The following is a 24,095-nucleotide window of genomic DNA, read 5'->3' as shown; positions in this document are numbered from 1 at the left end:
AAATCCTCCACAGAATCCACCCCCAGTGCAGGATTTATGAAGCATTTTGCTTTTTGAAAAGGGAAGCATTCTTTGTAGATGTTAATTATCATTAGCTATAGAAAAAAACCATAGAAATGCTCTTAAAACAATCTACTACTTATCAGTCTACTACTTATGAGTATACACCAAGGCCATAGCATTGACCTTTTTGGCATCTTCCATAACTGAAATAACTGCCTGACTATGGATATGTGAACAGAAGTTAGCCATTTTTTAAAGTATCCAGGCTGAGCTGCTCACACAGACTGGGTTACCAATGTCAATCAATCAGTTTATTACCGTCATTGACCAGATCAAAACAGCCTACAGCACCTGGGATTCCCAGGCGGTCCCCCATCTAAGTACGACCAGGCCCGACCCTGCTTAGCTTCCGTAGGCCATGCCACCCTGAACACACCTGATCTTGTCTGAGCTTAGAAGCTAAGCAGGGTTGGGCCTGGTTAGTACCTGGATGGGAGACTGCCTGGGAACACCAGGTGCTGCAGATCAAAACAGCCACCATATTTAAAAATCCAGTACTACAAATAAAATCTGGATTACAACATTTAAATTAATACAAAATTAATACAGCACAGTGCCATTTAATTTCCCTAAGACAGACTAATACACTGGAATTGAATGCTTGTGAAAACTTTCAGAGTGCCTTCACTGATTACTGCAAGTCTAGACTGGAAATGCTTGTGTTTTATTTTCCATTCTCATTCTCTCAAGCATATTCTGGTTATTTTCTCTCGGCAGGAAGAAGCAATCTGAGGCTTTTGTGATGGAAGTTTGTTACATATCCTCTGACCGCCTTAGCCTCCCACCTCTGAAGTGTCCCGCTGCCAACATGCATTCAGCCAGGAAGATAATATAGGGCTGGAACAGATATTGCTGGTCCCAGAGAGGAAAAGCTCGCAATGATAAGCAATGCTATCACTGCTACAAAAACGTCTGAATCTGTGGATTTCAAACCACGTTTCAGGCAAAGTTAGAGATCCTTGAAGGCTTGTCCAGGGTTCCCAGTAGGTTTCTCAGTTAAAAAGCTCCATAATGGTGAACAAATTGTTAAGTTATTCCAGTGCTTCAACCAAATGTCAAACTTCTCTCTTTAATTAGAGAAAAGACAAATGAATTGGTTGTTAACTGGAAACCTTTTATAGTCTTTTATATAGTTACACACTATCAGCCTAACTTACCCCACAGGGTTGTTGTGAGGATAAAACAGGGACAGGGAGAATGATGTAAGCCACTGACAAGAAAGGCAGGGTATAAATAAAGGGAATAAAAATAAACTGACCAGGATTTCGAACTGAAGTCAGAAACAGACTGGAAACAACACAGCCATTGCAAAATAGGCAATGTATGTTCCCATCAGCTAACCCCTGACAGTAATTAGGCAGCCACATTCTGGACCAGGTTCAGATTCTGGGTTATCTTCAAAGGCAGCCCAACATAGAATTAATGACAATAATCCAAACGTGGAGTTACAGAAGCATGGACCAGCACAGCCAGATGGGCTGAGTCTATGAAAGGAGAGTTGTCAAAGGAGATGCAGCTGATAAAAGGCACTCTTGGCCACTGTCCCAACCTGCTATTCAAAAAGCAAGGCTGATTTGGCAAGGAAGATGTAAAATGACCCTTTGAGGTTGGATAGCAATAGGTATTTTTAACAGGTTATGGATCAGCCCTACTCACTTGCAAAACTGGTGGTTTTTTCCAAACAAAATGTTGGTGGGGCATCCAGGTAAATAAATAAAGAGACTGATATTCCCAACCTGAATTGCACCCCTCTGTTTGTAGACAATTCAGAAATGACTCTTACGGCAGCATAAAACAGCTTACCTACCATGTACATTTAGTTTCACAGACTGAGTCGCATTCCCAGCAATGTTTGTGGCTACGCAAGTATACATGCCTCTGTCTGTAACTCGAGTTTTGATGATCTTCATTGATCCTGAGGGGAGGAAGGTGTGTCTGAAAACAATAGGAAACAGATAGGCCTATGTAAACATTTACCATGAGAATGAGCATTACACAGACATTAGTAATGAATACCACATGCTAGGCAGCATCTGTTCAGGATTATTTTTATTCAGATTGGGTTGTGTCATGTTTTTATTTAATGTTGATCTTTAATTTTCTACAGCCACTAATAAAGTGAGAGATTCGGAATGACCCAAGAGTTCCCTGAAACATGTCATCCAACAAATCTCATTACGAAAAGAGTTGTATCTTCCCATGCCTGTCTTTTTGACAGGGTGCCTCTGATATTGTTGAAACATGCAATATCTGCAGTGTGCATGATTAAACAGAACATAAAGGGTGTCCTGCAGGGGGCATTGGAGGAGATGTATATTTAGCATAGATAGGATAGGAACTTTCTGATGTTTTTCAGATTATCTCCTCTAGTATTCTAATTGGTTCAACAGGAGACTTCCTGCTTTGGGGGCACGCTTCCTCCCTGTTTGCCACCAGAACAGTTGTGAAACAGAAGAATGACTGCAGACATCAGTTAGACTCTTAGTTAGTTACTTGTGAAACTCAGTCTTGGTGTAGTGGTTAGGAGTGCGGACTTCTAATCTGGCATGCCGGGTTCGATTCTGCGCTCCCCCACATGCAACCAGCTGGGTGACCTTGGGCTCGCCACAGCACTGATAAAACTGCTCTGACCGAGCAGTGATATCAGGGCTCTCTCAGCATCACCCACCCCACAGGGTGTCTGTTGTGGGGAGAGGAATGGGAAGGCGACTGTAAGCCACTTTGAGCCTCCTTTGGGTAGGGAAAAGCGGCATATAAGAACCAACTCTCTTCTTCTTCTTCTTCTTCTTCTTCTTCTTCTTCTTCTTCTTCTTCTTCTTTTTCTTTTTCTTCTTTTTCTTCTTTTTCTTCTTTTTCTTCTTCTTCTTCTTCTTCTTCTTCTTCTTCTAGGGTTGCCAAGTCCATTGGGCCACCAGGTGGGTGATGGGGAGAACTTACTGGGAGCAGGAAGGGAAGAAACCTGAAAAAAAGCATGATGTTTCTACATCATTCAGATGTGATGTGGACACGTTGGTGATGTCAGGGGTGATGCATAGGGTTTGGGGCAAAACTTTATGGTAGAATTAGTTCCTTACAATAAAGTTTTGTCCAAAGACCAGAGCATCACTCCCCAAATCACCAATGACCTTGGTGATATAGAAACATATTTTTCCAGGCTTCTTGTCTGAGTGTTTTGTTTTGTTGTTTGTTTTTTTTTGGAAGGGGGTGGAAAGGCACCAAATTGGATGATCCTGCCAACTGAATTTGGACCCAACCTTCCTCCAACAGTACAGTTACACCAAATGACAATTCTGTCATCTGCATCCGTGTTAGGACAGAACAAGGCCAAAAGGGGGTCTGTTAAAATGTTTGGTTATAGGGAATCTCAAGAGTACATCCCTTCTTTCCATAATACAGTGCAATATAAAACACAGCAGCATGGGGCAGGTGAATAGTTCTGGCAATTTTGCACAGATGTAAGAGAAACTGCATCTCAGTTGAGTTCTTATAATGTATCTTCCAGTGCTTATTCATGGGGAAATGATTCAGTACAAAAGAAATTCTGAACCACTGGAACTCAAAATGACTTTGGGATTGTTTGTTGCCATGTTAAATGTCCTGTAAAGCTAGCTGGTTCTGAGGAACGAAGCTCTGTAAGGAAGTTTGGAACTTCTTTTTCCCCTTGTAACCACATGCTGAAATAGCGTACATAGCATTACTAGTACATCAGCATTACACATCTTTTTTGAAGGAAAAATGGCATATTAAATTCTATTAAATGTTCTAGTTTGTACAGAGTGGATCGTGCAGAACTACACACATTGTTTCATTGTACCTTACTGTTCAGCAATGCCCAGAAAACATAGCAGGATTTGGAAGATCTTAATCTGAGTATCGGGATTAATTTACTTCACTTCAAGGATTTCAGCAGACCAGCTCAAGAAACTGAACTGGATCAAAGAACTGGGGTAAGTCTATCATATGGCATGTGTGTGTTATATAGCCAAGAGATCCTAAGATTATCTGACTGCCAAGCAGCGGACATTCTGAGGTGATATGCCATTGCCTGCCCTAACCTCATAACCCCGGTATTCCATGGAGTTTGCCCTTCCAAGTGCTAGCCAGGGCCAGACCTGCTTGGCTTTCAAGATCTGATGGGCATCGTATTTATTTATTTATGACATGTGTGTAACATAGCCAGGAGATCCTAAGACTGTCTGGCTACCAGCCAAGAGACATTCAGAGTCTGCCATTGCCTGACCCCAGGTCACAGCCCTGGTATTCCTTGGAGATTGTCCTTCCAAGCGCTAGCCAGGGCTGCCTGCGCTTAGTATCCGAAATCTGTTGGGATCGGGCATGGTTCAAACACAGCAATAAAGCTGGGTTATATGAATAACTTTGAAGAATTACGAATTTGCTCACTTTCTCTCTTTCCTATTCTCCCTTTGGGTATGGTTTGAAAATGAAAAGTTTGTCATTAAATACAGCTCATCATCACAAACAAAAAACAAAAGAAACCCATTCTAGAGCTGGGCACCCATATATGCTGAGTCCATCTCTCTCCTTCTCCCTCTCTCTCTAGTTCATGTATAATCTGGTCATCCTTAAGGGTATCTGGCATTCTAGGATATTGCCGTTTTAAGGTTCACGGGACTATTTTTTCCCCAATTCTTGGGGTTCCCAGAACATTGAAGGGAGCAGTAAGGGAAGCAGTACATTAAAGTTCTGAGAAGAGTTGGCTTCATTTGTTTGCAAGCCCCCATGGATCAGTAATTCTCTGAAAAACAAGTTTCCCTCAGCAGAAATCTGTGAGGCTACTTAATTGCTATAACATCCAAACAGCCAATTCTGTTAAACATAAGCGCTAAACAAGGCTAATTAAGTAAATAAATCCGTTTGTTCATTTGTTATCCTGCCTCTTGCACCTCAGTCACGTTTACATTCATTATTCCTCATAATAGCCAATCCACATGAATATTACCATCAAAGTGACTGTGGTGTTAGTTTAAAACCCATCAAGAAGAATTTCTGTCACAAATAGCCTTGAGTAGAAAGAAGTTGTTACATCTGTGGAAAAGAATTCGCTGACAAGGCATTGGTATGTTATAGAAAGAAGAGTAGCCTGCAGCCTCAATTCACATAAACAAGGCAAAAAAAATATTTTAAATGGAATGGCCGTTACCTTGGAGAAAAAGGAGAAATAAGCTGTGTTTCCTTAGCCCAGGTTACTATGGGGGGTGGCAGACTCTTCACTTCGCATGGAAGTGTAACATCTTCTCCTGCTGTCACTGAAAGCTCAAGTGGGTTGCCCAGTGAACCTCCTTGCTGATCTCCAGGCCTGGACACCCTGGGTTTCACTAGGATGAAACACATAGTATCAGAAAGTGTGGGTGTGATGCTTTATATATGCATAATCAGCACATCAATATGTACTAGTCTGTTCCACATAATGTATTTCTGGTAAGGGCTTAGAGGAGGAGCATGTCTCATGGCTTAAGTGCCACTCAGCGCTTAACACCCACTCAGGGTGGGTGTCCTGCCCCTGAATGCTTCCTCCTCCAAGCGGCTGGCTTGTCTGTCCAGCGGCCAGCCAATCACCTTCTGCCGGCTGAACTGTCTGTCCAGCGGCCAGCCAATCACCTTCCGTCCCCCACCCCTAACCATCCCACCCTCCTTCACTTCCCTCCAAGGCTCAGAGTCTGCAGATCCTTGCTGCGTGAGAGCTGCCCCTGCCAGTAAGTTCCCTAACAGCTGCCTGCAGCTGTTCCAGGTCCTGGAGGGAGAGGCCATCCACAGAGTTCTTCCACTCCACCCCCTAATCTAGCGCCCGTTGTATTCCTGAATGCAATGGGCTTGGCCCCTAGTATGTACAATGATGCTTTCTCTCAGATTAATGAAGAATGCATTCAAACTCTCTTTAATTCAACATTCTTAAATCTTTGCCAGAAATATTTGTAAAGCCAGATGCTGAAACTGTGGCCAATAGCTAACTTTTTCTCAAGCCCACCCCAATCAGTCCAATTCTTATGGATGAATTTGAACTCTGACCGCTGAGGTCCAAGCTCATTAGTCAGTTATCCACGAGATCACTTTGGCTCTCATTCCAAGAATCTCAGGGGAGAATACTTAGATGACATTTAACAAATACCCCAGTGCATTTAAATTGAGGCATTAAATTGTCTCATATTCAAATCTTCTGCAGCATCCTATTTAACATTTAAAGGTATAAAGTGGCACCTCCTGTGAGTAATGTGAGTAATTAGCTCTCAGCCTATGTGAGTAATTAGCCTATGTGAATAATTAGCTCTCAGAATTAGGCCATTGATTGGTCACCCACTTTTCAGATCTTAAAGAGAGTTATTCAAGTACAAGCTGCTAAAAAACAAAGATGAGTAATTCATGGGAGACTGCAAAATTGCTGCCATTTCAAAACAACAATGGCATCTCAAACCATCACAAGAATTATCTCTGTCATGAAGTACTTCTATATCATGCTAGGTTTCCATGCTATGATTTTTGCTGGCAGCCTTGTATGGAAATGCCCTAGAGATTGAGGTACATTGGGCTCTCATTTTTCCTTACCATAGACGGTCAACTGGACTTTCCGCGTTGCATAGCCAGCTGCATTGGTTGCAGTACAGATATATTCGCCTGACTCTTCTCCTCCAGGAGAAACTACATACAGACTCCCATCAGAACCAGCAGAAAATTTAGGATTGCTGGGAGGAATCAGCTCTCCTTTCTGTGAAGAACATGAAAATACTAACATGATGAACTTGCTCAGATGAAATAACCACCTTAGAACTGCCAGACTAGAGTCTATGTACCTCACATTCTGTCATCCCATGGGCAGTAAGCAAATCTCTAGAGAAATGGCATACAAATTCCTTAAATAAATAACTGAGCCAAATGCCTCATGGAGTACCCAGAAGAGAGCATGATCAACCATACTTGTTGATACATTAATTTTGTGGGGAACATATTCCTATTTGAATCAGTGAGGCTGAAAGTTCAGGGCCAAGTTGCTCATTTTGTAATGTTTATTGTGTTTCGTTCATGCCACTGCACTACAGAATTAAAACAAAATATTAAAGCTCTTTTCTTCAACAAAGAGTGGTCATAATGAAGTCTTGGTAATAAACCCATTTGTTGTAATTGATTACTTGGTTTTTGGCTTTTGCTGAACAACATGCCCAGCTGATCTTTTAGTATAAATAACTTAAAATGTCATAGTTACCTTTGACCAAACTATAGCTGGTTTTGGAACTCCACTAGCTCTGCAGGGCAGAGTCACAGGTATATCTTCTATTGTGCTGAATATCTGCTGTCCGTGTTGAATGATGGGTAAAACTGTGAATACATACATACAAGCGTGTTTTGTAAAGATTAAATGGCAGATTACATAATGCACTGCTACTTCTGAAAAGCCCACAATCTGTTAACTGTGCTCTTGCAAGTATATAAGTGTATCCTAAATTGTTTTAGATGAGAATAAGAGCATGAAAACTCTCTCTCTTCCTCTCTCAGTAACATTCAATGACACAAAACATGATCTGATGTCATCGAATTAAGTAGCAGCCAATCAAGTGAAATGGGAGAAACTCCTAACACAATGACATCATCATACATGTTATGAATCCCTTCACATTAAAGGTGGGGGGAGGAAGAGATAAGGAGACACACAGAACATAGGGTTGAATCCTGCAAGGCATCACCAGCATGGGATGGATCTGTAGGAACAACAACAACAACAACAAATAGGATGCTCTCAAAAATAAATAAACAAACAAACAAATAAACAAACAAATAAATAAATAAATAAATTTAAATTAGGTTTTCTAAGATGCTTTCTGGTTCAAACAGGGATGAAAAATTAAATTAGGCTTAAACATTTATCTAACATCTTCAGAAAACATTTCTAACATGGCCCTTTTCTAAAAACATATGCCTGGGGGTGTTGATGAAGAAATGTTTATGGACATGCAACAAAGATTGTTGGTAACATGTGGTCAACCACCTGATAGCTCCCAAACATAATGTAGAAGCTTTCGAAAACACAATGATGTTGGAGAAAAAGAATGCTACTACTTAGGGACAGTGCACTATATGTACAAAGGATTCATAGCACTGCACAAATATTTTTGCAACCATTATTGAATTAATACTAATTAATCCTGTAAGGAAGGCAATTATAATCACTGCTGCAGTATAGATGGAAGAGCTGTACAACAGTAGGTTTCCAAGACCATCCAATGAGATTACAGGTGTGATTTGTTTTGAACCCATACTTCTCTTTCATTGTTCATTCTCTGCATCAGTTCTCAATGGCACTTACAAAGCAGCCAATTCTCTGCTATGGGACATGCACCATCTTTGAATAACCAGAAGAAGAACCACTTTGAAGGGCTCAGAAGCAGAACAGCTGCCTGCTGTTATGTATTGACTATGACTATTCTTCTTCCAACCCTTCTTGCCATTATCAGCCATAGATCTTTTTGATGGCTACCACAATCTATTGTCTCTTCAGTTCCCCGTGATGTGATATAACTCCAAAGTACTAGTCAAGAAAGGACCTTCAGTTACAAAAAAAATGCTGACAAACACTGACCTGGACAAGGTCCTTTTTTGTAAAGGGAAAAAGGATGCTTCAGCAGTTTTTGGAGGGAAGCTCCAAACATACATCCCTTGATGAATTTTGCATGAAAGGGGATTTTCAGCTCATGAAGAAAACAACAGCTGTGACCTCACACAAAGCTGAGGCTGCTGGAACACAGGTGGATCACTACAAAGCAAATTGTCTCTTGACAGTCTGTGAGCGGGCCATGCCAGTCTCCAAGGTATTCTATTAAAAGACCCAAATCTTTGCCAAACATCTCATTTCTTTTAAGCCCTGCGCTCCCTTCTGTTGATGCTACCTTTTATGCACTACCAAACCTTCTTAAGCAGCCCTCATATCTCTGTTTTATTAATAAAGAAAGGGAGTCTGCAGAAGCCATTAATGCTTGAAGACATTTGGGTAGAGGAAAATGCATTTGGGAAGCTGTGTAACTTCTTTTGCTCATTTTTTTAAAAGCCTGTAACTAAAATGGCTAGCAAATCTCGCTGGATGTTGGTGGGATCCAACAAATCGCTTCTGCATGCAGAGGAGCCATTTTGCTTGTAACAGTAGTTCATATCCAAGAACCTCCAGATCTTGTTTAAAAGATCTAACTTGCACCCTTAGAATCTGTTCTGCATGCAAAAACCTCTTACACACATCTAACTGTATACAGAATTTTCTGTTCAATATTGTCTCCTGGAGTTCCAACAGTATTCTTAACTTGCACACTTATAGAAACACTCTCACCAAACACACTGACAGTTGTCGTTTTGTTGTTTGTCCCGGCAACACTGCTGGCCATGCATGTGTAATCGCCAGAATCCTGCAGTCGAACCCTTTCAAGGTGAAGGCTTCCATCGCTGCGTACGCTGATATAGGGGTTCTGGACCAACTGGAAGGAGAGGAAACAGATTATTTATCTGCTAGGTACAAAGATTTGGACTTCTGCACTTCAATAATAAAGTCAAATTTCTGCATCAAATTTTGCTATAAGAAAGGCTATTTTGCAAAACTTTGTTGTTGCTTTCATTGCCAGTGTAATCTCACCTGTTGAACACCATCTGGCTGCTCTGTTTCCACCAGTCATTCTCTCTGGCTTTCAATTGTATACTCAAAATTCTTAAGAAGCTTTGGAATTGTATGCTAGAATACTAACCAGCTGAACTGATTTAAATTGATGGATAACAGACTCCAGGTAGGCAAAAGGAAATGTTTCTTTACTCAGGGAGTGGAAAATTCACTGCTGAATGATGTAGTGATGGCCACAGGTACAGATGGCTTTAAAGAGGATATAGACAGATTCATGAAATATAAGTCCATCAGCAGCTACTAGAGATGGTGACTAAAGGCAATCTTCACATTCAGAGACAGTAAACTTCTAAATATCAGTGCCACAAGGGAACATCAAGGGACAAGTTTGGCCTCCGTGCTCTGTTGTTAGCTTTCCTGGATAAAAGTTGTTCCCAATGTAGGAATATGCAAGATCTGTAGTATGCATAATTGAGCAGAATATAAAGATGTCCTGCAGGGGGCACTGGAGGAGACATATATTTAGCCTAGATGGAACAGGAACTTCCTGATGATTTTCAAACCTATCCCAGTGTCCTGATCGACTCAACAGGAGACTTCCTGCTTCTCTGTACACTTCTGCTTGTCTCCTGAACAGCAGTTGAACAGAGGAATGACTGCAGACAACAGCTAGATAGATAGTTAAATCTCTATCTCTCTCTTTCTATACATAGTTGTTTCTCTTCATAAATAAACACTATTTTATTCTTTAAGTAGCTTGGTACATATCCAAACTCTGCCAATACCTGAAAGACTGACCCCCTACAAAGATCATTTGGGGTAAACAGAATCCACTGTGAGTTTTCCCTTGGAGTGCAGAATTTGACACCTACTTAGTAACTACAGGAGGTAAGTACTGCTTTCCAGAGGAATTAACACCTCTTTCTCTCAGCAAAAAAGGAAAAGTGGAAGAAATTATGCTATTTATATTATACACAAGCATGAGAAGCAAGCAGCTGCAGGAGCCAAAAAGAAAGCTAACACTCCCAAATCCTGTAATTCTGTGGGTGTTGAGCCAATATTCTTCGAACTCACTGAGGAGAAATAAATAGGTAGCATTTCTCATACTTTCATGGGACACTGACAGTTTTCTTTCTACCCTCTCAAGCGCTTCTCATAACACCCTGAGTACACGATGCTTGAGGTTTAGCCAGAAATTACCTCAGAAAGCTCTATCTAATGCCAAAAGATGATCCAAACTGAGTGCAGTATATGATGGTCAGGAGGTATGTACACATGTACTTGCCCCGTGACAGGTTTGTGCAACTGGAAATCTGTGTCTGTGGCCTAGAACATTCTGCTGCCAGGTTACTGGCTCTACCACAAAGAATTTTCCATTCATCCATATGACTAAGTATTAACAAGGTTTATCCATCTTGCTCCTTGGACAGAAAGGATCACTCTTGTGCCTTCCATATTCTTCCTTTGTGATAAAACTTTTTGCCCCTCATCCCCATCCATGACAGGAGCAAGTTTCCATCCATCAGGAAGGACAGCATGAAATGGACAATGTGTACTTAACAACGTCTATTTAATCTCTCTAATAAAGACACTGTTGACAGGGCTAAAGTGGAGATAACCTCTATCGGATACAAAACAGAAGTCATAACACCAGACTGTCTTCAAAAAACAGAAATATAAGCCTTTAGATATTGTGGCTTTTAATTGTGACTTGCTGGAGTGGATGTGGAACGGCAAAAGATGCAGAATTTTATAGCATTGAACAACACCACAAAAGGCTGCACTTTCCAAGTGTTCTTAGATGTTCTCCTAGCCCTGTGTCTAATCTCTGGACTGCTGTTATACAACCAGGAAAATATTTAAAGTGTAGATTAGCCAAGGAATCTGTATAATTCTACAGTGCTGATTCCTGTGGGAAAGATCCACATGGCTGGGTCATTGGAACATTCTCACAAATAAACACCTTTCATGGGGAAGGGCAAAGGATACATAAATGTAATAATTTTGCACATTCAGTTGCAGGTCCACTAACAATGCACTGCACATGTGAAATGGCCCAAGCTAATCGCAACTGTGCAGATGTCATTGTTTCAGAGGGAAAGAGGTCAGTGCAAATACACTTTCAAACACATTCATAACACTGTTCATTACTTAGAATTCCGCCATCCCACCCCCCAACCCAACAACTGAAGGCAGCTTTTCCATTTCATCCTCATAAATACCTTGTGAGATTACTACCCTGAGAAATAAAGACTTCCCCCAGATTTCTTAGCTAAGTATAGATCTGACCACAGGTCGCCACAGTCAAAACCCACTGTATCACACTATGTCTCTTGAAACTCTCTAACTGGATCCCCCAGTAAATTTCCACTAATGGAAAGGAGACTGCGATTTTCTGCCACAGATTCACTCCTTGTGGTGTTTCTGGGGGAATCCCCTGTCCTCCAAGAACAGCATTTCAGGGGGAATTTCAGGGTTCAGCAGAGTGGGGGGGGGGGGATAAAAAGAAATTCCATTCCATTGATGGGCATGTGCCTTCCATTAGTGGAGATATATATCAGGATACAAGTCTGTATCTTTCTACATTGCAAGTAGAAAACAGCGCAAGATAAATAAAACTCTCATACCATCACACCATTTTTAATCCATTTTCGCTCAGGGATGGGGTTTCCTGCCAACAGCACACATGGCAAAGTGAGCTGGTGGCCTTCTATTACATTAGCTGCTGCTGGGCTCATTCCAATGAGTGGAGTAACTATTAAAGAGACAGAGGGAGTGAGAGAGTACACACTATACAAATTTGCACATAAACATAAAAAAGAAATATTTTTATATCCAGCTTTTCACTACCCAAAGAAGTCCCAAAGCAATTTAAAAACACCTTTCCCTTCATCTCCCCTGTGAGGTAGGTGAGGCTGAGAGAGCTCTGACAGGACTGCTCAGTCAGGACAGCACTATCAGGGCTGCGATGAGCCCAAGGTCACCCAGCTGGTTGCATGTGGAGGAGCAGGGAATCAAACCCAGTTTGCCAAGTTAGAGTCCACCATTCTTAAGCATTATACCACTATACCAATACTGTATAAGTCTGACCGACAAAATACCTCAAGCTGAAACAATTGTTTAGGATATGATGAATATGTTTTTATGAATCAGATTACAAACCTCAAAAGAAACAACCTACTTGTGCTGTTCTTGTATTTGTTGTATATGTTTTCTACATAATTTATATGTGCTACTAGAAGGAAGGCCCATTTTAAAAATGGGATGGGGGCCCTGGCAGTCCCCCCCCCCAGATCTCCCAGCAGGTAGGCGGCTGGAGAGAGTGGTGCAGCCACTGTGGAGGGCACTTGGAAAATCTTCCCCATACTTCCCCGGCAGGCAGGCAGCCAACAAGAGTGGTGCAGCCAGTGTGGAGCATGCCCAGTTGGCCTTTCCCACTCTCCTCTGGCAGCCACAGGCAGTGCAGAGCAAACTCAGAGGGCCTTCCTCAGCCCTCTGGTGGCCAGGAGGCAGGGGAAAGCAGGGGAGTTGCAGGGAAGCCCAACTGTCACCCTGTTGGGAGCTTGTCTCCCAAGGGGGGGGCAATCAGAGTGGCACATCGTCAGAAGGATCATGCAGTTTTTATATAGTATGATGATATGTGAATTCCAGGATTTAGTTTTACATAACTAAATGGGACAATGTTTTTGCCATGTCTTCCAAATGTCTTGTCAATTTCCCAATAGCTTAGGTTGTGTTATGGCTCAGTGGTAGAGAATCTGCTTCGTCTGCAGTTCCAGGTTCCATCCCTACCATCTCGTTAGATGATGGAAAAGATCTCATTTTGAGAAGCAGGAGAACAACAATCAGTAGACAGTGTTTGTCTTGACAGACCAATGATCAGACTCAGTAGACAGCAGCTGCATGTGTTCATATGTGTTCAGCTGAGTAGTAAAAACCAAGATGGATTTATCTCAAAAATAAATCTGATCTAGCACTATCAGTGCATCCTTGTTGCTCAACATTCTCTACACAGAAAGCCACTGGAAAATGTTTAATTCTGTTCTAGATCCAATATTGGAGGTGGACAGAAGTCAGATAAGCCAACAAGTATGAAACCCAAACCATCAGGTAGTTACCAAGCCCTGTCACTGTAAGGGTAGCCGGCCGTGAGACAATCTTCCCAAACTGGTTTTCAGCTTCACAGATATAGGTTGCTTCATCGTTAACCCATAAATCTAAAAGTAGATAAAAGAAAAAAACCAAAGGATTAGCACATTAGCTTTGCACTAGTAAAATGATCAGTGTCTATCTGTCAATCTAATTGTTGAATATTGTTTTATCAAAAGAAATCTCAAGCTATCCAGAGGACTATTGCAGCAAAATCAGGCACCATGTAAAATAGCTGAGCAAGAGCCATTAATTTCTATTTGATGGACATGACAAAGATTACAAGACGCTACATATAGTAAAGATACTTGGTGTTTTGTTTCAGTTTATGAAAAACTGAAATATACTTTTTTCACAAGCTAAAGCCAAACAAAGGCATTTAGGCATAAACTTAATGTAATAAAATAGTTGATATCTTAATTAGTGGAATTGTTGTTGTTGTTGTTAGGTGCGAAGTAGTGTCCGACCCACTGCGACCCCATGGACAATGATCCCCCAGGCCTTCCTGTCTTCTACCATTCTCCGGAGTGCATTTAAGTTTGCAATGCATTTAAGTTTGCAGTGCATTTAAGTTTGCAAGTGCATTTGCAAAATTTACCCAAATATTAATATAAAAATCCATTCAGCGCTCTGTTGCAGTATTTCCTCCAGGCCCCTAGGAAGAGTATAAAGACTGAGAGCACAGCAACAGTAAGTAATCAATTGTGAAAAGCATGCATGATACAATTTGTAAGACCACTGATGAATGCAAAATGTATGCCTCTTTTGATAGGGTCCTACCCACATTTATGACTTTAAGTCATGCCGCAAGCATGCTTTCACAAATTGCCCCGTCATGAGACTAAAATTGTAATGTGGGAAGTTCTCATATATTTAGATTATTGTGTGTGTTCCAGATTTATGCCATACTGTTTCTGGGAACTTTCATATCACTTTATCTTTCTCATGAACAGATCAGTGTATAAAACCCATTTCTACAATTGACTGATTGATTGATTTCCTTCTTTTCCCCCCAAAATGGACTCAAAGCAGCTTACAGTCAGCTAGGGATGGGCACGAACCTAAAAATTGTGGTTTGATTCAGCATTTGGGGTGGTCCCAAACCAAACCCCAAATCAAATCAAACAAAAATGCACTGAAATAAACCAGCCAGTTAGATCCACCAACTGTGGCCAGGAGAAGAAGAGGGGGATCACCTATCCGTTTTGGTCTCCCCCCACTTTGGAGGAAGGGGAGAACAAAGCAGACAGGTTTAATGGCTTCCAAACAAGAGGAAGCAGAATTGATGGGTTTAATGGATTGCAGTTGATGGGCAGACCTAACCTGCTGTAAGGTTTTAAAAGCTACCATCCATTTCAGCCTAATAACAGGACAGGTGCACCCAAAGGTTATTAGGCTGAAATGGCTGCAAACCCTTTCACTGCTCCGTTTGGCTTCTCCCCGCTTGTTAGGCTAAAATGTCATGAAGCCATTTCACCGCTCCATTTTGATTCCCCCCTCTTGGAAGCAGGCAGAATTGAAATGGATCAATGAAATGGTTGTTAGTCTGAAACAGCTTGCAGCCATTTAAACCTAACAGGTCAGCTGTGGACCTGCTCTGCTTGGCTGTCTGGTAAATGTCATGTTCATGCCAAATTTTGGCTTGTGAACTGGCTCATGCCCAACTCTATAGTCAGCTTCAATAAATGCAACAATAAATTAACCAGAATGAAATCCAGGAGAAAACTCCATCTACCGGCACCCATCATGGGAAAAAATAACTTCATTGGAAGGTTGCAACCTCAAGTAGCGGCCAGGAGAGGGGGAGCTCACCACCTCCTTAAGCAGCCAATTCCACTGCTGAACTATTCTATTAATCCCCCTCCCTGGTATCTAGCCAATACCATTCTATACATAGCTTAAATTCATTACTGCAGGTCCTATCCTCTGCTGCCAACAGGAACCACTCCCTGACCTCCTTGAAGTAACAACCTTTCAAATCCTTAAAGAAAGCAATCATGTCCCTTCTCAATCTCCTCTTCTTCAAGCTGAACATTCCCAAGTCCCTCAGCCTTTCCTCACCCTCTCAATATTGTCCACATCCTTTTTGAAGTATCCCTGGAGAAAACAGTTGCTTGGATGGTAGACTCTATGGCATTAAATTCCTAAGGTCCCTCCAGGCCCCAGATGCTGCCCTTTCCAAACTCCACCCCCTATTCTTCAGGGATTTATGAACCCAGATCAGGCAACCCCCATTGAAAACAGAACAGGTTTATTTGTCTTTTTAACTATCTCCCATGAGATAGTTCTCCTGCTCTTTCAAAATTTGATTCCAATAGCACCTTTAAGACCAACAAAGATTAAATAAAGTATGAGCTTTCAAGTGCATGCACTCTTCCTCAGACAAGCTGTCAAGTGCATGCATGATTTGAATAAATCTTTGTTAGTCTTAAAGGTGCTATTGTAATCAAATTTTGTTGTGCTACTTCAGACCAACACAGCTACCCAACTGAATGTTCTCTTTCAGTAGGCCATTCCAAAAAGTGGGTGCAATGACAGAAAAAAAATGAGCTCAGCAGGAAGATGAGTATACAATCCTGGGCAGAGTAGCAAGTGTGATTAATGGACACTCCTTTGTCTAAAAATGATAACACTGAACTGAATTGAAATATAAATATAAATAAAAGAAATAAACATGCCAAGTGACAACCAATTGAGTCATTCAATGTATCTTATCTACTTTATTTGTTCTACCTACTGTTAATAGAAAGGGCGCCTGTTCTGAGTTGGCTAATAGAACTAACAGCAAATGGTCTCGAGAAAAGTGGGGCGCCATCCATGCGTTGCCACTTCACCTTTGGTTCTGGGTAACCATGAACATAGCAAGCCAGTGTCACATTTGAGCCAATGTCCATCGATTCATCACTGGGCTCTTGTGTGAAAACAGGGGGTGCTGTCAGAGGAGAGGAAAAAATTTCAGAAAGCATAAATATGGTTTGAGAATGTCTTGAGCAACATAAGATGGCTGAATCAGGATCTTCAAGTTTTATCTCTTGCATTTTTTATATCATTGGCTCATGATTCAGCTTGACCTTGTCAATGAAATATTGCATTTGGACACAAAGACTTTAATTCAAATCATTGTTCAGTCGTGTATGTATTAAATGTTCTTGGACAAGCATGTCATTAGATCTCAGCCTCAAACAATAACAAAATCTCTCATAGGGTAGCTCAAAAGACAAACTTTTGATTTGAATTATTTTTCACATATAGGAGTACCATAAAAAGCAATGGTCTGAAAATTTTCCAGACCCAGAACTCACTTTTTATCCCAGATGGCAGCGTGGGACCCCATAAGTTGCAAGTAAATGTCTGGAAGTCAAATGACATTACAGGCCTGTCATTGTGAGCCAGACCCCTCCTGTGCTAAAAAGGAATCCTCACCTCTGCTGACTGATCTTGCCATCATGCAGTTGTACATGTATATACACTAGCAGCAGGCCATTCCAAAATGCAGTGAAAAATGGTTGTTCTAGTTGGGTTCATGACAAGAATGTGGAGTTCCACAACAAACCTCCTCCAGCAGAATGGAGTTTCAGAGGCTGCTACCTCCTCCAGCAGAGCTGGCAAGGCATCTGGAGGTCCACTGGGCGTGCAGATGACCACGCTCTCGGTTGAGTCTCACCTGAGGCCTACACATTCAATTCCTGGTATTTATGGCATGGGGAGAGCCCTGAAGGAGAAATCTTCTCGGATTAGGATAGCCACCCCTCCTCCCTGCCCCACAGTCTAAGACTGATGGAGGACAGAAAACCCGACAGGGGCTAGCTCCTTAAGGACAACTGTTTCACTCTCCCTGACCCGGGTTTCCATCACGCACACCAGGTCTACTCTATTTTCTGCAAAGTAAGTTTGTTGTCAATTGACCTGGATCTTCTAAGGTTCCTGCTAAGGCGAGATGCATCTCATCAATCATCACCATTGCCTGTCATCATTCTGAGTGACATCTGTTTTATCTGGCAGCAGTGCTGTATTAAATAAATTTGAATTTGAACCACACACATACATGCACACACACACATGACCCTGCTCCCAGTTCTCCTACTGGTTTCCTGAAAAACTTAGATATCAGTGACATAAAAAAATAACAGCCCAGTGGCTCCAATGTGCCCCTAGTGCTGGTCATGTTTTACTTGTAATAGATGCAGGCTCATTTGATTTCCAGCAGTGTTGGGAAATTCTCTTTTGTATCGCAATATATCTGTGCCTATCAGCTCCCTATGAGCCTCTTGTGGCGCAGAGTGGTAAGGCAGCTGTCTGAAAGCTTTGCCCATGAGGCTGGGAGTTCAATCCCAGCAACCGGCTCAAGGTTGACTCAGCCTTCCATCCTTCCGAGGTTGGTAAAATGAGTACCCAGCTTGCTTGCTGGGGGGTAAACGGTCATGACTGGGGAAGGTACTGGCAAACCACCCCGTATTGAGTCTGCCATGAAAACGCTAGAGGGCGTCACCCCAAGGGTCAGACATGACCCGGTGCTTGCACAGGGGATACCTTTACCTTTACCTTTATCAGTTCCCTTCTCCCCCATATTCTATGTTCCAAATGCACAAACACTGTTAAAATTGGCTGAGATCCAAAAGGCCACACACAATGCTCCACAAACATATTGAGCACAGGGCATTCTGGCCTTCCTTGTCATGGCTGCATCTCATGCTGCCTAAAAGGATGGCACTGAAAATCATGGATCTGCTGGAGCAGCTTTGAAAATAGAGCAAGAGGCTACGAAAGCCCAAGAGGAAAATAAAGAACTTGAGTGTTTCCCTCTTGCACGCCCCAGCCAACAGAGTAGGCTAAACAATAAAATGCATGCAGATATGTTGATTTTTTTTACAAGCCCACATAATTTGCATGTCTTAATTCTGAAACCATGATGCTTACAGCCAACGTCGAGAGTGATTTTGCCAGATACGCTCCCAGCAACATTGGTTGCAACACACATGTAGTCTCCAGCATCCAGATCCTGTGTTTCCTGGATCTTCAACTGTCCCCGATGGATGTCAATAATAAGAAATTCTGATGCCCTTAACTCTAAATCTCCTAGATCGGAGTAAAGGTAATAACAGCAAAGAGTTAATAAGATACTTTTTTCACTCAGTTGCCCAAACACTGAATAACAAATGCATTGCTGTTTGAGACAATTAAATTGCTTCATTATAGATTTACAGATGAATGTGATGGTTGCCAACACAATGTAAACATTGCAGAGAACCAGGCAGAAGCTGTTCAACTGGAGCCATTTTGTCTCCATCTTTCTGCCCGTTGCAGCTTTTGGCAGTGAGCAAGAAGCAGGGAGTGAAATGAGTGGGAAGTATTTCACTCCTTGCTTTCTGCACTTCCTTGCTGTTCATGGGGAGAAGAAAGGAAGGGTTTAAACATTTAATTGCTCACAAACCAGTCTATCAGTTTGATTTGTACACAGGTCTACCAGTTTGTGATTCAGCCACAAACCATGATCCAGACTGCAAAAAATATGTTTTGTGTTCATCTCTATTTACTTCAGTAATTAGGATTTTTGGTGCCTTCCTAAAACAGGTTTATTCAATAGGAATAATCGCTACTGTATTGTTGCATTTGGGCCCATTTACACAAAGCCAGTAATGGTGGGAATTATTTTATCTTTAATATATTAGTACCTTTAAACCATTTAACCTGAGGAGGTGGAATTCCAGTGGTTTTGCATTCCATTACAGTTGTGTCTCCAAGAGCAATCAGGAGTTCTTTTTTGACAACTGTCAACTTTGGGCTTTCTAAAAAGAAACAAGAGAAGAAAGTGTAAGACAGTGCAGGCTTTAAAATCATAGTTTAAAATTAAGAGCTAATTTTGGCAATACCCAAAAATTGAATTCGGCAATCCCACAAATTGATTGCCTTGAAGTGCGGGAAGTGAAGGACATGAAATTGCTTCCCCCATTGTACTGGTGTATCTAAGCTTGCGAAAGAAAGGAAAGCAATTTTGCCCTCTCCTTTCTCCTGCTTCTCTAATGCACTTATCCACAAGGGTCCCTTTTCTGGAGTCAAAAGGAGCTGCTGGGGGAGGAGAATGAAGAAATACTCAAGTTCCTTATGGTGACAGATCACTGGATCCAGCCTGTAGTACCCATATGTTTATCCATGCGTTTATAAAGACCGAATAGGAAGGGCCATTGCTGAGTGATTGGGAGAAGGTTCAGGTCTGATCTCTAGGACCACCTCATAAAAAATGAGATCGCAAGTAGAAAGACTGAGAACCACTGTCAAATAGACAACCAAGGCCAACATAAATTAATTATCTGATTCAGGATAAAGCAAGCTTCCTATGTCTACATGGATTTTACTGAGCTTGCTGAGTAATTAGGCATAGTGCTTATTAAGGAAATCAATTGATTTAACACCATTTCTTTTTATACTTGCCAATGTATGTGAGGATCGATGTCTCCTGGACTGTTCCAGCTGTATTGCTAGCTAAACAGCCATAGAGTCCTGCATCTTTGGGGACTGCATTTCTGATAATCAAGGTACCTTCAGGAGTGAGCCTGTACCTGTGTGTCAACAAAGCATCTTCAAAAACTGGCAGTTACAATGGTAATCTTGGGCTGCTTTTGCACAGAGGCTATGCACCACATGCTACCCAACCCCCAGTGGTTCCTTTTAGAGCTTCTTGTACAACTTATCTGTCTGGTCATCCCCCTTCCAGCCTTTCTCCAGTCTAGCTATGATCTTTTTCAAACCTACTTCTCTCCTAACAATTGTATCCAAGAGACCTTGAAGAAACTATAGAGAGGAAGGCATGGATTTCCTCCCACCCACACCTGGTACCATTTCCACAACCACTGCCTGCGAGCTTTTGACAAAGTTTTTCAAAATTCACATTTTCTAAAAAGCATCTCTCAGGTCCATTGTTTCCCTAGACCAGGGGTAGTCAAACTGCGGCCCTCCGGATGTCCATGGACTACAATTCCCAGAAGCCCCTGCCAGCATTCGCTGGCAGGGGCTTCTGGGAATTGTAGTTCATGGACATCCGGAGGGCCGCAGTTTGACTACCCCTGCCCTAGACCTTCAGTCCAATCCTCAGAAAGCACTTCTGCTTTTTAGCACACTGAACTGGTAAAAGCAATTTATTATCCTGGGGTACCATTTATTCCTCTCCTGCTTCTGGCACATACCCCTTGTCTGCCTTTCCTCAAATGTGAGGTGGGAGACACCATCAGTATCTTGCAGCAAACAGCTAGGATGCATCTTTGATAATCCAAAAGATTATGAGTGCTGATTATTCAGTGCTGATTATGAATTCCATGCTTCTATTGGTGCTTGCTGGGTCAGCCTTATTTAGAACCTTGAAATGGGACTCTGTTCTTTCTATCTCAGCAGATATTTAATTGTTTGTATGAGACCATTTGTACAGAACCTCTCTGTTGTTAAAATAACTCACTAGACCAGGGGTAGTCAAACTGCGGCCCTCCAGATGTCCAGCGAACGCTGGCAGGGGCTCCTGGGAATTGTAGTCCATGGACATCTGGAGGGCCGCAGTTTGACTACCCCTGCACTAGACAATTAACAGTAAGGTAAAGTCAAAGTGTATCCAGCCTTTGCTTGAAGACTGCCAGTGAGGGGGAGCTCACCACCTACTTAGGCAGCCTATTCCACAGCTCAACTACTTTGACTGTGAAATTTTTCCCCTGATATCTAGCCTATATCGTTGTACTTTAATTTAAACTCATTACTGCGCGTCCTTTCCTCTGCAGCCAACGGAAACAGCATCCTGCCCTCCTCCAAGTGACAACCTTTCAAATACTTTCAAATATAAGATCAAATTAATGAAAACAATGGCAACAGCAAAAACCAGCAGCTAAAACTGGTTTAGTGAAATGCTCACTAAACAACAAAATGGATCAGTACCATAGTAAACTGCAAAATAATTAAGAGTATAAAAATCATCTGTAGCCAGCATTTTCATTTAAATAGTTTCACTAAGACTCATGAACTCTTCTTCCAACAAAAGATGGGGAGAGAAGGAAAAGTCTGTTACCTGTGGGAGCCCATGATAAACATATCATTGTGAGTCCAAACGATCATTGGTTTGGGGTAACCTGTTGCAGAGCAGCTGATGGATACCTCAGATCCTTTGGTAAATGTCTGGTTTTTAGGGGAGACAATAGCTTTGGGTGGATCTATAATATAAAAAGAATGTTTAGGCTTCTAAGTTCTAGGGTTCCACATGAAAAATAATTCTTCAGAGGTATCCAGATGAAGAATATCTAAGTAAATCAGCCAAGGCAGAGAAAAGAGAGGAGAAAGGAAGTCCCCCACTAACCAGCTAGGGATACAGTAGCATACATAATAACCTGCTAGGCCAGACCAGTGGTCCACCTAACCCATCATCCTGTCTCACAGAGTAGCCAACCAGTTCCTCTGGAAATCCAACAACAGGACATGGAGACTAAGGTTTTAGCCTCATGTTGTTTCCGAGCATTGGTATTCAAAGGTTTACTGTCTGTATTTGATGAGATAGATTCAGGTGGGTAGCCATGTTGGTCTAAAGTAGCAGAACAAGGTTTGGGTCCAATGGCACCTTCAAAACCAACATAGTTTTATTCAAGGTGTAAGATTTTGTGTGCATGCACTCTTCTTCTTCAGAGGTTCCCTTAGACCTATTCTTCATCAATATAATCCCCTTTTGATGGGGATTATTTATATCCTCTGGCAGTGAATTCCACAGTTTAATCACTTTTTGAGTAATGGAGTGTTCCTTTTGAGTATCCTGAATTTACCAGCCTTCAGTTTAACTGGATACTCTTAAGTTCTAATATTTCAGGAAATAAAATGTTCTCTCTGTCCACTGTCTATACCTGTCCACTGTCTATACTAATTCTATAAACCTCTACCATGTATCCCATTAGTCATTTGTTATCAGCCTTTCTTCTTGTGTTATCAGCTTTCTTTCTGTACATAAGCTGATGCACAAGTATTCCAAATAAGACAGTATCATAGATCTATAGAGGGGCATTACAATAATGCCTGTTTTATTTTTCAGTCCCTTTCTTAATAATCCCCAGCATAGAATTTTCCCTTTTCACCATTACAATACGCTAGGTTGACAATTTCTTTGCACTATGACCCCGAAATCTCATTCTCTTTCAGTCGCAGCAAGTTCAGACCCTATTTTTGTTGTTAGGTGTGAAGTCATGTCCAACCCATCGCGACCCCATGGACAATGATCCTCCAGGCCTTCCTGTCCTCTACCATTCCCCGGAGTCCATTTAAGTTTGCACCTGCTGCTTCAGTTACTCCATCCAGCCACCTCATTCTCTGTTGTCCCCTTCTTCTTTTGCCCTCAATCGCTCCCAGCATTAGGCTTTTCTCCAGGGAGTCCTTCCTTCTCATGAGGTGGCCAAAGTATTTGAGTTTCATCTTCAGAATCTCGCTTTCTAAGGAGCAGTCAGGGCTGATCTCCTCTAGGACTGACCGGTTTGTTCGCCTTGCAGTCCAAGGGACTCGCAAGAGCCTTCTCCAGCACCAGAGTTCAAAAGCCTCAATTCTTTGACGCTCGGCCTTCCTTATGGTCCAACTTTCGCAGCCATACATTGCAACTGGGAATACCATAGCCTTGACTAAACACACTCTTGTTGGCAGGGTGATATCTCTGCTTTTTAGGATGCTGTCTAGATTTGCCATAGTTTTCCTCCCCAGGAGCAAGCATCTTTTAATTTGTTTGCTGCAGTCCCCATCTGCAGTGATCTTGGAGCCCAGGAAAATAAAATCTGTCACTATCTCCATTTCTTCCCCATCTATTTGCCAGGAATTGAGAGGGCCGGATGCCATGATCTTTGTTTTCTTGATGTTGAGTTTCAAGCCAACTTCCTTCACCCGCATCCCTATTCAGACCCTATTAGTGTATATTTAAAAGTTGGGATTTTTTTTTGCTCCAGTGTACACCACCTTACACTTATCTAAAAGAGACTTCATTTACCACATTGTTGCCCACACACTAAATTTGTCGAGATCCTCCAGGAGCTTCTCACAGTCAGCCATGGTTTTCGCCATCCTGAATAATTTGGCGTCATTTGTAAATCTGGCCAGTACACAGCTCTCATTCAGTTCTGGGTTATGAAAAAATTAAATCCCACCAGTTCGAGTACCAATCTTTGTAGAACTGCATACTTCTCTCCATTGACAGAACTATCAATTTATTACTGTGTTTCATTTCATTTAATCCACATGCTGTCTGAAGCTCTGACCATGAGTGTGGGAGTTCAATCCC

The 24,095-nt window shown here is 41.9% G+C and overlaps 1 protein-coding gene and 1 pseudogene across 2 annotated transcripts in view; one reads left to right on the top strand and one right to left on the bottom strand.

The window, feature by feature from the left end:
* The window catches only part of HMCN1 (hemicentin 1), a 287,686-nt gene that overhangs the window by 157,086 nt on the left and 106,505 nt on the right, over positions 1-24,095 (bottom strand). The window contains exons 15-26 of one of the 2 annotated variants that reach the window (XM_077332660.1): positions 21,864-22,005; positions 20,249-20,376; positions 19,492-19,605; positions 18,737-18,895; positions 16,557-16,751; positions 13,789-13,887; positions 12,298-12,425; positions 9,389-9,533; positions 7,280-7,392; positions 6,625-6,784; positions 5,225-5,399; positions 1,871-1,998 (exon numbers count right to left, since the gene is read on the bottom strand). In XM_077332660.1, coding sequence (XP_077188775.1) covers positions 1,871-1,998; positions 5,225-5,399; positions 6,625-6,784; positions 7,280-7,392; positions 9,389-9,533; positions 12,298-12,425; positions 13,789-13,887; positions 16,557-16,751; positions 18,737-18,895; positions 19,492-19,605; positions 20,249-20,376; positions 21,864-22,005 — 1,686 coding nt within the window. Of the gene's footprint in view, positions 1-1,870; positions 1,999-5,224; positions 5,400-6,624; positions 6,785-7,279; positions 7,393-9,388; positions 9,534-12,297; positions 12,426-13,788; positions 13,888-16,556; positions 16,752-18,736; positions 18,896-19,491; positions 19,696-20,248; positions 20,377-21,863; positions 22,006-24,095 lie in introns of those variants that run through there. The other variant, XM_077332659.1, reaches the window with a different exon arrangement.
* Positions 411-530, top strand: LOC143836915 (5S ribosomal RNA; annotated as a pseudogene).

The sequence above is a fragment of the Paroedura picta genome, chromosome 4 (assembly GCF_049243985.1).
Source record: "Paroedura picta isolate Pp20150507F chromosome 4, Ppicta_v3.0, whole genome shotgun sequence".
Lineage (NCBI taxonomy): Eukaryota > Metazoa > Chordata > Lepidosauria > Squamata > Gekkonidae > Paroedura > Paroedura picta.
This window is presented reverse-complemented; position numbering and strand designations above follow the sequence as displayed.